At 38.0% G+C, this 17,660-nt stretch overlaps 1 protein-coding gene across 2 annotated transcripts in view; it reads left to right on the forward strand.

Annotated features, from left to right (window-relative positions):
• The window catches only part of dhx15 (DEAH (Asp-Glu-Ala-His) box helicase 15), a 120,810-nt gene extending 108,284 nt beyond the window's left edge, over nucleotides 1–12,526 (forward strand). For both annotated transcript variants that reach the window (XM_073064902.1, XM_073064903.1), the window contains exons 13-14: nucleotides 3,815–3,984; nucleotides 11,856–12,526. In XM_073064902.1, coding sequence (XP_072921003.1) covers nucleotides 3,815–3,984; nucleotides 11,856–11,973 — 288 coding nt within the window. In that variant the 3' untranslated portion in view covers nucleotides 11,974–12,526. The remainder of the gene's footprint in view (nucleotides 1–3,814; nucleotides 3,985–11,855) is intronic.
• Nucleotides 12,527–17,660: the final 5,134 nt, after the last annotated feature.

Genomic DNA, 17,660 nt, shown 5'->3' on the forward strand with positions numbered 1-17,660 from the left:
CACGGTTGTATTGAATGGTAGGGCAAGCTTGAAGGACCAACTGGCTTCTATTTCTTCTATATTTTTCTCTGTATTTCTGTGATTTGAATTAGCAGGGCTAGTTGTGCAAAAAAAAAAATGACCAGGGCGAAAACCTCAGGTATGTGATAAAACAGTGAGAAATGTATTTTTGAAGTCAGTGTTAAGTCCTTTGTTAGATATTAGACAGTAACAGGAATGTGTATATACTCCAATAAACTTGTTTCAGAATTCAGTGAGATTAGGGTTGATATGTATTTTCATGTCCACTGAGCGAGTACGTTTGTACTCTGACAAGTTATACCTGTGGTTTAATGATTTCAATAACATGTCCCTATATTTCAAAAAATATATTTTATTAGCCATGTTCTAGTTTGATGGTTATCGATTCTAAATTCATCTACCAGCCAAGAGCTTTGAATGGGTATATAAATTGAAGTTGTGAGCAAGCTTGTATTTCAGCAATAGAAAAGAGATTAGGTGTTTTGATAAGCAGGTAGTGAAATTTAAACTTGTGCGGCTATGATAATCCATTAGATTGGTCTGCAGCTGAAAATGTTTCCAACCTTTTATTCACACGGGCTTTCCTTCTCTTTTTTCTATTGTCATCCTTATGGTAGTGTTTTGTTAATGATCCTTGTATTGTGATAGCCGGGGGTGGGAGGAGGGATGGTTCCTAAAATAGTGCCATTTTGTTTGTATTACAGAAAATCATTTGTGTAACCAGAGTATTGCATATTGTAAAGTTGCAACCATGTGACAACCATTGCGGAAAGAAGGATGTAGAACTTAAGTCCATGATCTAGTTAAAAATTCCTTATCGTTATTGATCCTCTTGGCTAGACTGAAGGCTTGTTTCTTCACATGGAGATGATTTTAAAAACACACCTTTGAGCTTTTCTTAATGAAATAGTTCTTTTTATCATCAGAGAATGTGTACAGTATACACCCTGCAGACATGCATGAAAAACAAGAACCTCAGAGGAATGAACAGAAAAATGTTAGAACCCCAAAGCCCCTCTTCCATTCCCTGCTCAAACAGCAGGAAAGCATCAACCTCCCTCCTCCCCACCCATTTTAGCAAAAAACATCATTGCCCACCACCCACAAACAGTAGCAAGGCACCCAGAGAGGCAATGATCTGCAGTCAACAAAAACTATTGTTAGCCAACTGTTTGACATGACACAGTCAGTCTCCCCCTCTCTTCACACCTGTGGCTGGAGAATATTGGAAAATGGCCGGCTGGCAAGCTCCAGCAGAGAGAAGTCATCCACTATGGAAAAACCACAGTTTTGAGTGCCGTTGCAGATCAGAGACCTCGATAGAATCCCAGCCACCTTGAACCAGAAAAAAAAGAGACATTTAAAGAGAGGAATTCAATCTGTTTCCGCAGATGAGCTCAAGGCAGCCATTTGGTGCCATCATTTGAGGCACTCATTTTGCTCTCTTGGATCTGTTTCAAGGTTCCATTGAATAATTCCATAAGTAAAAGGCTGCAAGTGCTGAAATTATGAAATAAAGAAAGATTCTGGAAATACTTGAGTAAGAGTTAGTCTTACAGCACTATTATAACTTGCATTATGAAGAGTGCTGTGTCTTTGTTGTGTGACATTCTATGTAGCAAGCCAGAAAATACACTATCTTGCCTATTTCTGCAGTGTTTGGTGTTTCTCAGCTCCTTGTTTTCTGTAACTGAATCTTTTTTTTGTTAAAACTCATTTTTCCTTAAAAATATAAATGAGCTATTCCCACTTACTAAAAGTGAAGGAGCCTTTTATTTTTCTAGCTTAGTTTCTGTGTACATTTGCTTGGAAATGACAACTTTCCTCATTGGTGTGTATGATCCCTTAAATGTTGACATCTGACAGAATGATCCATGGTGTAGTTACACAATATTTGTGTCCCATAAACCAAATTTAATGCACAAACTATAATCTTTCCCCAATTATCTGATGTTAATGGGAATGTTTTGAGATATGTAAAGCTTAACGATTATTTTACCGTGACTTCTGTCTGGTTTGGTATCAATGTGGTCATTGCTGTTGAACATTGGTACTAATATTTGGGATGGAGAGAAAGCAGTGGTATTATTTATCATATTTCAGAACCACAAAATGTATAAGTAAGCTTCTTGAGGCTTCAAAATGCTTTCATGCATTTTTGGAAAATGATTTATTTATTTGAAATCAATGCATGGAGATGAAGTGGGTCATCAAATACTGATCTTAAGTTTGTAACAATATGATCTTGCTCTAAATACCTGTTGGGTATGCAGATTAAATGTGGACAGATATAATCAGGTAGTTATTGTCTAAAGATGGAAAGTGCTTTTCCACAAGAATTATTTGACCTTCAACATAAATTAAAACTAATTTGAATAGGGTAATTGTATTATTAAAGGTCTTGCTCATACATAAGTAATTTCTGTGCTTTGAAAAACTCAAGGCATATGATAGAATATATGGTGGAAACAAATTGATCAGTCTATGACATCACATCTTTAAAAACCTGCCATCAAAATCAAAAGGCCTTGAAATAGATTTAGGTTATTATATGATATGAGTCATGCTTTTCAGAGGAACAGTGGATATTGATATTTTAATGGAATGCTGGTGCTTTGCAGTGAACTAATATGTTCATGTGGTCTTTTTGAAACTCTTGGCAGATCTGTAAGCATTATTCTGAATGCTTTTTTGAACCATTAGATCAAATATAACCTTGTTGTTTATACTTAGTGCCAAGTGAGTACTTCAAGTTTAAGTAAATTATTGTATTTCTAACATCACAAGGTTTTCTGAAACACCTGTGCATGTCTATGTAAAGTGATGAGGTTTCACCAAGGTCAACTCAAACAACCCAATTGAAAGCAGTGGGAAAATATCAAAAGCATTAGGATGGTGGATATTAAATGGTCTTCGCAACACATTTCAGGATGCAGTATGTTGATTTGTAAGACTCAGTAATTATTTGCTTTAATGAAGATATCTTTTGTGTCCAAGATTAAACCCCCTATAAATAGAATGAATATAATGTAATGACTGACACATACATTGTGATTAATTATTTTTTATTGAGACACTGCGTGGAATAGGCCCTTCTGGTCCTTGGAGTTGCCTCACCCAGCAATCCCTTGATTTAATCCTAGCCTAATCATGAGACAATTTACCATGACCAATTAATCTACCCAACCAGTACATCTTGGGACTGTGGGGGTGGGGGAGGAGGGGGACCAGAGCACTCGGAGGAAATGCACGTGGTCACGGGAAGAACTTGCACGTTCCTTCCATGCAGTGGCGGGAATTGCACCTTGATTGCCTGTACTGTAAAAAAAAATTGTACTAACCACTACAGTACCTTGTCACCCCAGTGAATCCTAATATGGTTACTTCCATTTCAAGCACTTGATTTTTCTCTTTTATACTTAATCTTTTCCTTTGTTGCCCACTTTGGAAAGATTAGTACTTAATTTCTGATCATATTGATAAGTTATTTTCATCTCATTAATTTTTAAAAGAATGTTGTCACATGCTTCAGCCTGAAGTTAATGGGAGATGTTCGTTGCTTGTACAGGTAAAGGAAAATCAGGTAACACATTAAGGAAACTGGTTTGTCATGAAAACATTATGGATGGTAGACTTCAGTTTTGTTGACATCCTAAAATAAGCAAATGCTTCAAGCATTGACAGATTATTGTTTCTTTCCTCTTTCTCTGCCCCCCCCCCCCATCTGCCTCACCCCAATTTTCAACTGCAGTGTTTCGCAATTACTTACTGAGCACTTTCTTCCACTTTTTAGGTGGCTCACTTAGAACGCACAGGCCATTACTTGACAGTGAAAGATAACCAAGTTGTGCAGCTTCATCCTTCTACTGTCCTGGACCATAAACCTGAATGGGTGCTATACAATGAATTTGTACTCACCACAAAAAACTACATCCGGACCTGTACAGATATCAAACCTGAATGGTAATGTACTGAGATGTGGGTTTTGAAGAACTTAACTCTTTACTGTAAATTGTTCCTAGTATCAATCATTGAATTCTAGTTTGAGATCCAATCTGAAATTTCAGATTGGGCTGATAAGAAAGAATTAAACTTCACAGCAGATGAGCACTGCTATTTAATGTAATTATATTTGCATAGCATCTAACTCATTTACTTATTATTATTTTTGGTCTCAACCTTTCAGTATCCAAATTTTATCAAGATAAGGAAAAATCCCACAGCAGGCTTTTAATATTGCAAAAGATGGGGTTAAAATAGTCTCAATCAATATGCTGATGCACAGTTTTTGCAAAAAATTCAGACCTACATTTAAATTGGTGGAAAAGGAATATAGTAGTTTTTGGATAAAATTGATATAGCTGAAGCACAGCACACCACTAGGAGAGCATTGATTACTGTTGCCTTGAAATGGTCACTTCTGATACTTAGCTACAATCAAATACCTATAATCAGGCTGTAGACATCATGACAAATCACATTTAAATGATTTAGACTGAGTCATTTAATAGCATTTGTATGTTCAGTTTATGTGGAATTGTAGCGGTGGCATACTATTGACTGATAATCTGCCTGAGCACGAGTTGCAGAGCCCAGAAAATGTAAGATAGAAATAGTGAGTTTCTTTTTCTTTCTTGCATCCAGTGCCTTAACAATTATTCAACCCCCACGAATATTTTCACATCTTACTGTCTCATTTTCTAAATTTAAAATACGTTGAAGTAGGATATTTTGAGCTAAACCACAAAATATAGTGCATCATGTCAAACCAAAAGAGAAATTCCAAAACCTGTCAATAATTTACTAAAAGCTAACAATCAAACTGTGATGCTATAGAAGTATTCATTCCCTTTATAATCACTACACAAACTTTCATTGGGTGCAATAATGTATATTACCGTACCAACTCACCCAATTTGTTGATGTAGAAAATTGGAGGATCACCTGAATAAATACCTCCTCTCTGTAAGGTCCAGTACTATAGTAGATTTTCAACAGACCAAAGCAAAATGAAGACAAGAGCATTCAAGGCAAGTCAGGAAAATGTTAAGAGAAGCATTTCCATCAAAGAAAGGGACTTCCCTTCCTGCACTATCAAACGCTGTTCTCACCCGTGTCTCTTTTGCACATGTCTGCCCTCAACCCATTCTCCTGCCACACCCCCCCCCCCCCCAGGGATAGGGTTCCTCTTGTCCTCACCTACCACCTCACCAGCCTCCGCTTCCAGCACAGAATTCTTGGTAACTTCTGCCATCTCCAACGGTATCCCACCACCAAGCACGTCTTCCCCACCCTTCCTCTGCTTTCGCAGGGATCGCTCCCTACATCACTCCTTTGTCCATCCATTCCCTTCCTGTTGATTTCCCTCCTTGTACTTACCCTTACAAGTGGAATAAGTGCTACACCTGCCCCTACACCTCCTCCCTCACTACCATTCTACCATTCAGAGCCCCAAGCAGTTCTTCCTGGTGAGGCGATACTTCACCTATGAGTATGTTGAGGTCATCAACTACTCTCGGTATGGCCACCTGTATATCAGTGAGACACAACGTAGACTGGGAGACCACTTCACCAAGCACCCATGTTCAATTCAACAGGACCCCATGGCCACCTATTTTAATTTTGCTTCCTATTCCAACCTGTCAGTTCATGCCCTCCTCTACTGTCGCGATGAGGCCACACTCAAGTTGGTGGAGTAATACCTTGTATCTGTCTGGGCACCCTCCAACCTGATGGCATGAACATGGATTTCTCAAACTTCCAGTATTGCCCCTCCCCCTTTCTCCTTTATCATTTCCCCCTCTCCTTTGCTGCCCCCCCTTTACCATCCCCCAATTCAATTTCCCCCCTCACCATATATCATCTGCCCATCATCTCCCTCTAGTGCTCCTCCCCATTTTCTTTCTTCCATGGCCTTCTGTCCTCTCCTATCAGATTACTCCTTCACTGGTCCTTTCTTACCAATCAACTTACCAGTTCTTTACTTCACCCCTCCCCCTCTCCTGGTTTCACCTACCACCTGCTACCTTGTATTTCTTCCTCTACCCCCCCCCCCCCCCACTCTCAGTCTGGCTTCTCATTTTTTTTTATCCAGTCCTGATGAAGGGTCTCGGTCCGAAACGTCAACTGTTTACACTTTTCCATTAGATGCTGCCTGGCCTGCTCTGTTCCTCCAGCATTTTGGATCTGCAGATTTTCTTTTTGTTTTTGATAGGGAAGCACCAATCTGGAGAAGGGTATAAGACCTTCTCAAAAGCACTGAACAGACTTCAAAGCTTAGTGCAGTCCATCAAGAGAAAGTGGGGAAAAATGTGAAACCAGGGCACACTGCCTAGGTTAGGCCACCCTTCTACATTTAATCACTGGGGAAGAATGGCACTTGTGAGACAGGCTACTGTGATGCCAACAGTAACTGAGTGAGCTGCAGAAGGCAGTGGCTGCAACTAGAGCCCTGGCTTTAAAAACATTGATTGTAAAGACTTAGCAAAGTATCACTTAAATGCTGCGAAGATGCGGAAGAAGGTCTTGTGGGCAGATGAGACTAAAGTGGAACTTGGCCTCAACATTAAGCTGTATGTGTGACGTAAATCTAATTCTGCGCATCAGCCAGCTAACGCCATCCCTATTGCAAAGTATAGTGGAGGTAGCATCATGCTGTAGAGATGCTTTTCAGTAGCAGGGACTGGAAATCTGGTCAGGATTGATGGGAAGGTGGATGTTGCTAAATGCAGAGAGATCCTGATTTAAAAACCTACTAGCCTCTGCCAGAAAGATTAAACTGGGGAGGAAGTTCATCTTTCAGCAGGACAAAACCAAAAGCACAGAGCCAGAGCAACCATTGAGTGGCTTCAGGTGAAGAAATCTGATGTCCTTGAGTGGCCCAGTCAGAGTCCTTACCTTAACCCAACCTCAGAACTTAAAGATTATTGTCTACCACTACTTCCTGACTAACCTGGCACAATTTTGCAAGGAGGAATGGGCAAATCTTGCTCCATCATGTTGTGCAAAACATACAGATTCTTAACCAAAAAGTCTACTGGCTGTGAGATGAGAAAATCTGCAGATGCTGAAAATCCAACCAACACACACAATGCTGGAGGAACTCAGCAGGTCAGGCAGCATCTATGGAAGAGAGTAAACAGCATTTCGGACAAGACCCTTTAGCAGCACTGGTCCGGATTCCTGATGAAGGGTCTCAGCTCAAAATTTCGACTGTTTACTCTTTTCAATTGATGCTGAGACTGCTGGCTTTACTAGCTGTGAGAGGTGGTTCAATGAAGTACTGAGCAAGTGAGGATGTATACTTTTTAACTGCTGACATTTCAGTTTTTTTAATATTACTTTTTCATGCTTTACAATTTTCCCTGTTTTGTTTTGTTTGGGCTCAGCTGTGGGGGGAGAAAAAAGGAGCATGTGATTTACCAATAAAAATTCTCAGTTAAATTGATCAAAGTCCTTGGTTGTAATGCTCATTTATGTGAACAAAGGGTTGGGCTGAGTATTTTTACAAGGCGCTAGAGAGAATAGTCCTGACAAATATAGTTCAGATAGTTCAATAGCAATTGGAAAGGTAAAAGAACCACAAATATAATAGAAAAGATATCTGGACATCTGCTTTCAAAGTGGAAACCAGTACTATAGAATTCTTTGAAGTACAATGAATGAACTGGTTTAATGCTCTAAAATATGTTGGATTATCATGAAACTAATTCATAACCAAGTTTACAGTACACAAAATGAGAAGATAGGTGGCAGAGTTAATAGCATGCTGATTATAAACCAGAAAAAAGTAATGAAGGTTAATTTTTTTTAAAAAGAAGCACTAAGTTTTTTCTTTAGACTTTTCCCATCTTTTTTAAATACATGAATTTTCTTAGCTCCCTTTTACTTCTCAATATCTGCAAATTTAGATTATCGTTTTCAATCATCATTCTAAATCTTAAGTAATCATCACGATTGTCTTGAAATTCCTCTTTCACTCCAGATTTCAAAATGTAGCAGTGATAACTCTCATTAAATTTCTTACATGCTGGATAATAGAAGTGTCTTAAATGTTCAATAAAAAACCTGCAAATCCCTATTTTCTTCCTTCTTGCCAATTTATTTAGTGCAGGCAATATATCCCAAACAATTATGCTTGAATTCATTTATTTCATATTCAGAGGTGAAAACATAGAATTGGTAAACCTTGATTAGACCATATTTCATTCTGTGCACTGTTCTGTCTTGATCAGAAAATAATATAGGAGCACTCGAAATGATGCAGGGAAGATTAATAAGGATGTTAACTAGAATTGAAAGGTTAAATTTATCAGGAAGATTGAACAGACAGAAGCTTGTCGCACTAGATAATTTTGGTAAAAATAGACATAAAGGAAGCATTTTCATTTGTAGAGAATATCAGAAGTAAACATTTGTTTATTCAGACCATTTGGGATGTAGAATTTCAAGTTGAAAGTAAATTTATTGTCAAAGTTCTTTTTTTACTGTATACTACCCTGAGATTCATGTCCTTTTGGGCTGTCACAGCAGATACAAAGAAGCACAGTGGGATCAATGAAAAACTACTACACACAGAGACAGACAAACAATCAATGTGCAAAAAGACAATAAATTGTGCAAATGCAAAAAGAAAAATAAAATAATTAATATTGAAGTCATTAAGTTGTAATGTCCTTGGAAGTGAGTCCATAGATTGTGGAATCAGTTCAGTGTTAAGAGAGGTAAAGTTATCCACTATGGTTCAGGAGCCTGATGATTGAGGGGTATAACTGTTGCTGAACCTGATAGTATGAGACTTAAGGCTCCTATACTTCCTTCCCTGTGGCAGCAGTGAGAAGACAGCATGACCTGGATGGTAGAGGTCCTCGATGATGGATGCTGCTTTCCTGTAACAGCATTCCTTGTAGGTGTGGTTAGTCATGGGGAGGGCATTTCCTGTGATAGACTGGACTGTATCCACTACTTCTGTAGGCTTTTCCGCTCAAGAGCATTGGTGTTTCCATATGGTGCAACCAGTCAGGATACTCTCCACAGTACACCTATAAAAGTTTCAAAGTTTTAGATGACATGCCAAATCTTAGCAAACTTCTAAGAAAGTAGAGGAGCTTCTTTGTAATGGCACTTGCATACTGGTCCCAGGACAGATTCTCTGAAATGGTAAAGCTGAGGAATTTAAACTACTGGCCTTTGAGATGAATAGATGTATTCAAAGACAGATATCTAAAGAGGGCAAAATGAAGACAATAGTGAGCTGCAGCAGTTTAATTCCAAGGATCTTTCTACCAACATTGACCAGTAGTTAAATGCCCTTATTTCTGTAATGTGGACTCCATTCAAAACGATGGAATGCACCTGTTTGAACTTCATAATATATAATATCCTCATGATGAAAGTTCAAGGGTTTGGGATATTTTTTTTCTGATCAATCAAGTTGAAATGTACTTTTTGAATCAGAGATTTTCTTTGATCTACTTAGGCATGCAGGTATGTTTGGTAACGTACATTTTAAGAAAGTGAAGCAGTTTTTCTGATCTGGTAATCACTTTGTGATATTTGGGCATCATTTTGATATTAACACTGGCACAAAATTTTAAGGAGGCTTAACAGAATTTGAGATATTTTGCTAGCAGATGAGTCATGAACAAGGCGATGTACAGTAGTTGCAAAATAAGGAGTCATTCATTTAATATTGAGGTGCATTCTTTGGGTAGTGAATCTCTAGCATTTCTACCCTTAAAAGTAGCAGAAGGCAGATCACCAGATACATTTAAGGTGGATCAGGGAATTGAGCCTTGTGAGGGACTTGCGCAGAAGAGGAGTGGAAGTCAACATTGATCATCCATGGTCATATTGAATGGTGGGGTAAGCTTGAAGAGTCTTGCAGCCTACTCCTGTTCCTATGTTCTTGCCTCCTTAGCATATACAGTTGCAAGGTTTGTGACCCCTTTGCAATTACCTGGTATTTTGGCATTAATTACTAATTTAAAAAATGGTCTGATCTTCATCTGAGTCGCTATAATGGATAAACTCATCTGTCTAAACTAATTACACACCAACAATTGTACTACTCATCAATACCAAGTACACCATTTAAACAATCAGTCCAGATTGGAAAAAAGTATGTGAACCTCTGGGTTAATGCCTTTTACAAAAGTTTTTTGCAGTCAAGTGTTCCAGTCGATTAGATTAAAGGTGTGGATTGCAGAGGTGCCCTGCCCTATATATTAAAAAAAAAGAAAAGACACACGAAGTCAGGTTACTGACAGAGCCTGTTCTTCTCAAAAAAGATCAGTTTATATGCATCGTGCCTCGATCAAAACAACTTTCATATGACCTTAGAAGAAAAATTGTAGAGATGAATAAGGAAAAGGCTACAAAAGCATTTCTAAAGACCTGAGTGTTCATCAATCCACAGTAAACAAAATTGTCTACAAATGGAGGAAATTCAGCACTGTTGTGACACTCTAGGGGTAGGCATCCTGCAAAGATCACACCAAGAGCACACCGTGCAATGCTAAAGGGGGGTGAAGAAGAACCCAAGGGTAACAGCAAAAGACCTGCAGAAATCTCTAGAACTTGCTAAAGTCTCTGTTCATCTGTCCACTATAAGAAAAACACTGAACAAGAAAGTTGTTCATGGAAGGACACCATGAAGGAAACCATTGCTCTCCAAAAAAAAAACATTGCTGCACCTCTCATGTGCAAAAGACCACCTGGATGTTCTACGATACTTCTGGGACAGTGTTTTGTGGACAGGTGAGACAAAAGTTGAACTTCCTGGCACAAATGCAGACTGCTATGTTTGAAGGAAAAAGGACACTGCACATATACCAAAACCTCAACTCAACTAAGGAGCATCGTGGTTTGGGGCTGCTTTGCTGCCTCAGAGCCTGGACAGGTTGCAATATTTGTAGGAACAATTAATTCAAAATTTTATCAAAACATTTTACAAGAGAATGTCAGGGTAGTGGTCCATCAAATGAAGCTCAATAGAAAAGTTGAATTATGCAACAAAACGATGATCTGAAACACAATAGTAAGTCAACAGGGTGATTTAAAAGGAAGAAGAAATGCATGTTTTGGAATGGTTAAGTCAGAGTCCAGACCTTAACCCAATTGAGATGCTGTGGCATGGCCTGAAGAGGGCTGTTGATGCAAGCTAATGCAGAAACATTGATGAACTGAAACAGTTTTATATGGAGGAATGATCTAAAATTCATTTTTGCCACTGTGAGAGACTGATCAACGGCTGCAAGAAATGTTTAGTGGAGGTTATTGCTGCTAAAAGTTCTACCAGTTATTAAATACAAGGGTTCACATACCTTTTCCAACCTGGACTGTGTATGGTTAAGCAGTGAGTTCAAAAAAGACATGAAAAGTAGTTTCGGGTGATTATGTTTGTCTATTATTGTGACTTAGTTGAAGAAGAGACCACATTTTATGAGTAATTAATGTAGAAAGGCAGGTAATTGCAAAGGGTTCACAAACTTCTTGCAACTGTATTTTATAGCATTCGTTGAAAAACTGCATTCACATGAATTTAAGGCTTGTTTCAGTAAAATATGCATTATATTTTTCTCTAGTATTTTATGCCAGCAATTTTATTGCATTCATATTATAATTTCCATAACCCACTCAACGTTGTTCTGCTTTCCAGTACATTTCATGCTGTAAATATCAGGGAGATCAATTGCATGGTTTTAAAAATGTCTTACCTATTTCAATGAAATGCCAGCGTTTTTTTTCGAAATCAGAGTTCAAGCTCTGGTCTTCTAATTTTTAAAGGTGTGTATGTAATCAAAAATAGTAACATGTACTTTCTGTTTAAATAGGTTGGTGAAGATAGCTCCTCAATATTATGAAATGGGCAACTTTCCTCAGTGCGAAGCCAAACGACAACTGGAACGCATTATTGGCAAACTTCAATCAAAGGAATACTCTCAGTATTGAAGTTATGCTGTCGTAGGAGGCTAGGCAAATTAAGATTTCATATTGAAGAAATATGGACTTCAGATTCTGCCCAAATATAACAAATTTGTCTATTAAAGAAAACCCATGGATGTTTTCTTTCCAATGGCTGGACAATTCCACACTTTTATTTTTTAAAAGAAATCCTTGTTTATGGCAGGTTGTGTAACACTTTGTTGAGCAACATAATATGTTGCTGGTGTTATGTGGCTTTTTTATTGTTATGTTAACTTTTTTCATAGACCCTGTTGGGTTTTGAAGGGTTGGGGTGGGCAAAGTTTCAGAATAATGCTGTAACTGTTAATTTTTAAAGTTTCATCATTATTACAAATATTGTCTGAATTTCTCATAGTGATTCAGAGTTGGCAATTAAAGTATGTATTTCTTGACCACATACTGCATGATTCTGCCCATGTTGACATTCTTAATAGAAAGTTGTAGCTATTCAAAGAACATGGAAAGCTTATATGTAGGCACCTCTGAATTTTTCCCGACACAATTTTTGACTTAAATAAAGGTATAGTGACAAGTTAAATTTTGTGTAAACAGTGTTTTATTGGAAGAAGTAATTTAAAGGAAATATACTCTTATTCACTCCATTTTTCAGATAAGTTGGCCTACTCGGGAGAGAAAACTACAGATAATGCCCATACAAAGAATAGGAGTCAGCTGTGCCATTCACTAAGTTTATCACTCAAATTTTGGTCTTCAACTCAGTTTACCTCCCCAATTCCCACTCAGTCCTATAATCTATCTGAATCTTGTATGCACAGAATCTAAACCTCTGCGTGCAAAAGCACAAGGATCCATATTACCCTGTGACAAAGGAAGCCACCATTTTGGCCATCGAAATGGGCCACTCACAGATCAGTCCTTTTCCCCCACCTGTTGACCCTGTAACTGGTCTCCCTATATTCCCATCATTCTCTCAACTGCCCGCCAGCAGCCACAATCAATTCCAGCACTTGGCTAAACAGCCACTATAATTTGGCCAGTTATAGTGGCTAATAAAGCTTCTGTCCACATATATTGGAGCAAACTCTCAGTCATAGGAATAAAATGCAAACTCCACACAGGTGCCACTGGGGGTCAGGGTTAAACTTGGGTCTACTGGCTGTGTCAATTCTCTCTAAAAAAAAATTCTCCGCCTACCCTCACCCATCCACCCCTCACGTCCCCTCAGAATCCTGTATATTTCTATGAGATTATCTCTCATTCTTTTCAAAAGCCTAGAACATAGGGTCAGTTTGCTTAATAGTTCCTTCTAAAACAAGTTCCTCTTCTTACATATCAGTTGAGTAAACCTTGGTCATGCTTCCTCTAATATGGGTGTACTCTTCCTTAAGTAAGGACACCAAAATTATACTTCAGATGTGGTCTTGCCAAAGTACTATTCTCCCATTCTCTTCTCTTGAATTACTCTTCTTGTTAAAACTTGGAACATTCCAGAATCTAAAGCATTTTGTAAACTGAACAAATGTATGTCATCTCTGCTGCCACTCTCTTGGGATGCAGAGTGTCAATTCCAGGGGATTTGGGAGTCTAGAGAAAAACACTGGGGAAACTAGTGATGTTGATTATTGTAAATTCTCTATTATTCGCTGATGACTTACTGTTACCAGTGCATCTTTCACCATGAAATTCAGCATGCTATTTAACATATTTTGTGTTCCTAACTTACCATTGTTAATTTTTCTGTCTTCTGAGGAGCCAACTTTTAACTTTTGCTCTATGCATGTTTGCAGCAATCCTCCAGATTTGAAATCTTATTTCTAGCTAGTTTAATCAAATTCTATTTTCAATTTCTGCTAGTTTATTGGTAAACTTCCAGTCCACAAGCCTACTTTCTACCATTTGCATCATCAATTAAGTACTATTCTTAACTACCATAAGCTGCTAATGGATCACTTCCTAAGTAGGATTTCTAAAATAAAATCTGTCGATAATTGGAATTATGACATTTATTGAAACATTTGCTCATGTTTATCCAGCAATCCCCCTCCTCATTTGGACCTAACTTTCCAGTTGCAGAATTGTATTTTGTCACTGAAACTGTATATCATTTTGATTATGTATCTCCAAAGGATCTTCCAGTCAGATTACTACCGGTATTTAATTCTGTCTGACTGTACATGACCAGACCTAAAATAACCTGTTTTCCAGTTAGTTCACATTAATTTAGGGAAGTACCTCAAATGCATTCCATGAAATTGTCCTTGGGACCACCTTTGCCAATTCAAAATTCCCAGTCTGTATAAAAATAAAAGTTGCTGAAGGTTATTCTTTCACCTTTCATCCAAGTCCCCAATAGTGTAGATATCTCCAGAGCCTGTGTGTCATTTTCTTTATTTCTTCATTAACCTATTTGTTTACTTAGCTGATCAATGATCACTCTTGTCCTTGCACCATTTATCTCACACACACACTCCTCACCCCTCACAATTTCATAATTTCTGCTGGATTTTCTTTGATCGCTGCCTTTTCTCAAGTGAATGAAGGTTTTAAGCCAGGGGATCTGCGCTTCCCGCTTACGTTGAATTCTCCCAGACAAATTCCCACCACCATTGCTGTTTGAAGTATTGACTCATATTTCATATTGTGCATGCAACTTTTGCTTTCTGCTCTCTGCTATATTCCCTCTATGTGTACCATCTTCTAGCTTACTTGCATTGGTATTGTAAGTAGCTTTATTTTTGAGATAACTTTTTGTTTCATTGCATCTGCTGATTCTTTTTACACTTTGTATACAATTTGGAGTTTTAAGATGCTAGCTAACTATGAGCGTACAGTTAGTCAGTGGCCATGTTTGGATTTTCAGATCAGAGACTGCAGATGCATCATTGTGAAAGTTAAAACACTTTATTGAGAGCACAAAAATTGCCTTTTGGCTGCACTGACCAAGGGTTTGATGAACAGCTGAGACAAGAATTTCTTTCAGAATGCTAACCAATATGCATGCAATAAAACAATGGAGAGGCTCCAGATTCTGAAATTAATGTAAAGTTATTAATTTGAAACAATTCTGATCAGAATTTAACAGGATAGAATCAATAACCTGTAACATAGCCTTGAAATCGTTGCTTAATTTAGTCCCACAATTGAGCTCATCTCTATTACCTTGCAAATTAGTCCTCAAAGTATTTGACCAATTACTTTCAGCTTCCACCACCCTTTCAGGTAGTGCATTTCTGATCCTAACAACCCTCTGTGGACAAAGTTGTCATCTCATTTTTCCTCTACTTCCTTTGCTAATGATTTTAAATTTTATTACCTCAATTGTCAACTCGTTTGCCAGTTTCTTCCTGCTTGTTTAATAAAAACTGGTTTTCTGAAGTAAAGAAATCAATCTCAAGTTTCAAAAATCTATCCATGTAACTGAAGTCTTTTATCACCAATATCATTTTTTGTATTCCCTTCAAGGCCATGTGCTTATTTCCTAAAATACAGTACAAGAATTGCTTACAATGCTTCACAGCAGAGGTCTAATTAATAATTTGTTTAAAATGAAAACTCACAGCCTTCCCTGTGTTTGTATTCAGTGTCGCTATCTTCAAAGCTAATTAAACAGTCATAGACATTGAACAGAGATTAGGCCCTTCAGCTCACCATCAAGTACCCCTCTATATTAATCCTATTTTCAGCATTTGGTGTGTAGTCCTGTCCTTGGTAATTCAAGTACTCATCCAGACACTTAAATATTGTGACAGTCTCTTCCTCTGCTATCTTGTTAAGACAGCGTTCCATACTCCAACCACTCCAGGTGGGAAAATAACTGTCTCAGATTCTCCTTAATCTCTTACCTATGCCTTCTGTTGATAGCTAGGGGATCAGTCACTCCAGTAATGGAAATGTTCCACCCCAGACAAAATCCTGGCAACTCTGCACCTTCTCCAGTGGAATCAGGTACTTGATTCATGTCTAGTGACCAGAACTGCATACAAAGCTCTAGCTGTGCCTAGCAAAAATTTCATTACATGTGTTTTCCTCCACCTTATTTACCTGTACTGTCACTTCTTGAGATCTATGGCATTGTACACCAAGGTCTCCCTGTTATCAATACTCGATCTGTGACATACCCTTATCAAACCTCCCTAAATGTATTATCTTGCACTAGTCTGGATTAAATTCCATCTGCCATTGTTCCACCAAACTTAATAGGCAATCAATATCATTCTGTAATCCAAAACTGTTAACAGTTTCTCATGTCACCACTATTTCATGTCATCTGAAAATTTATTAATCATGCATCCAACACTCTCACCCAAGACATTAATGTATACAAGAAACCGTAAGTGACGCAGTCAATAAACCACTGATCACAAGCTTCCTACTGCTAAAGCAACTGCCATCATCCTGTTTCCGATTATCAAGTCAACTTTGGATTCACTAGGCTAGTTTGGATTGGACCATGTAAGACTTTGACAAATGCCTTACTGAAGTTCAGTTACATTACACTAACTGCATTGCCTTCTTCAATACATTTTGTTACTTAAAAAAAGTCAAATTTGTCAAAAAATCTAACTATTGTTGATGTTAAAACTTATTGTCCTTGAATAAGGATACCATATTTGGTGTCCTCTTGTCATCTAGCAACTCGGGCAGTAAAAATCTCAGTCAAGACCTGCGAACCCCAAGCATGTAGCTATCCAATCAGGAGGACCAGAAACCCTGCTCCTTTTAGCAACCTGCTTAGTACAGATTTTGATAGATGGTAACCAATCATGATTAAAAGGGACTTCTAAAATATTAACCGGTTCTCTAGAGCTATTGCTTGTCCAGCTGAGCATTTCCAGCATTGTTTTATTTATAACTTGTATATATTGCATCATCAAAAAGGTGGTGTCTCTCATTCAGGACCCACTTCCACCCAAGACATGCCTTCTTCTCATTACTACCAGCAGAGAGGGACAAGAGCCTGAAGCTTCTTCCCTCCTGTCTGCCTTTACATTTGCTCTCATTTTGCACTACTTAATTATTTTTGTACATATTTCTTATTGTAATTAATCATATATTTTGTGTATTACACTACTGTACAACAGATGCCAGTGACAATAACCCTGATCCGGATGGTGATATTTATGCAAAATATGCACCTGTTTTCATATGCATTTATGATAAAAGTGCTGCGTGACTAAGCCAATCTAAGTGACCTGCGGCATTTTTATCAGTAATACATAATCATAAGATAATCAATTGAGACTCAATTACAGTTTCATTTATTTCAGTTGAATACCTTATTCCTGTCATAGGTACGGTTGCTGGGCTATATTAGCCCCAAAGTCTTTGCATTTATGTTTAATCTCGCTTAGAGTCATGGAAGTACAGCATAGAAACAGGCCTTCAGTCCCACCATATTTATGCCAATCTATATTAATTCAACTTGCCTCATTTTCAACGTCCCTCTATGCCCATTCATTCTGTGCAGTCCTGTGGTACACACTATGATATAAATGAACTTGAGTCCATAGCTGAGGCAGTTTTGCAAAATTGCTTCTTAAAGTTATAAAGTAGGTCACAACAGATAGATGGCGCTGAGGCCGTGCTTGTGGGCTTTATGTATTAAAGTTTTTTGGCTCTGACTGCAGTTTATGTATTTTATCTTTCTCCTAATCTGTGAGAAGACAGTTTTCGTCTTTGGTGTAGCTTATTTAAAGTCTTTGCTCTGAGTA

The sequence above is a fragment of the Hemitrygon akajei genome, chromosome 13 (assembly GCF_048418815.1).
Source record: "Hemitrygon akajei chromosome 13, sHemAka1.3, whole genome shotgun sequence".
Taxonomy (NCBI): Eukaryota; Metazoa; Chordata; class Chondrichthyes; order Myliobatiformes; family Dasyatidae; genus Hemitrygon; species Hemitrygon akajei.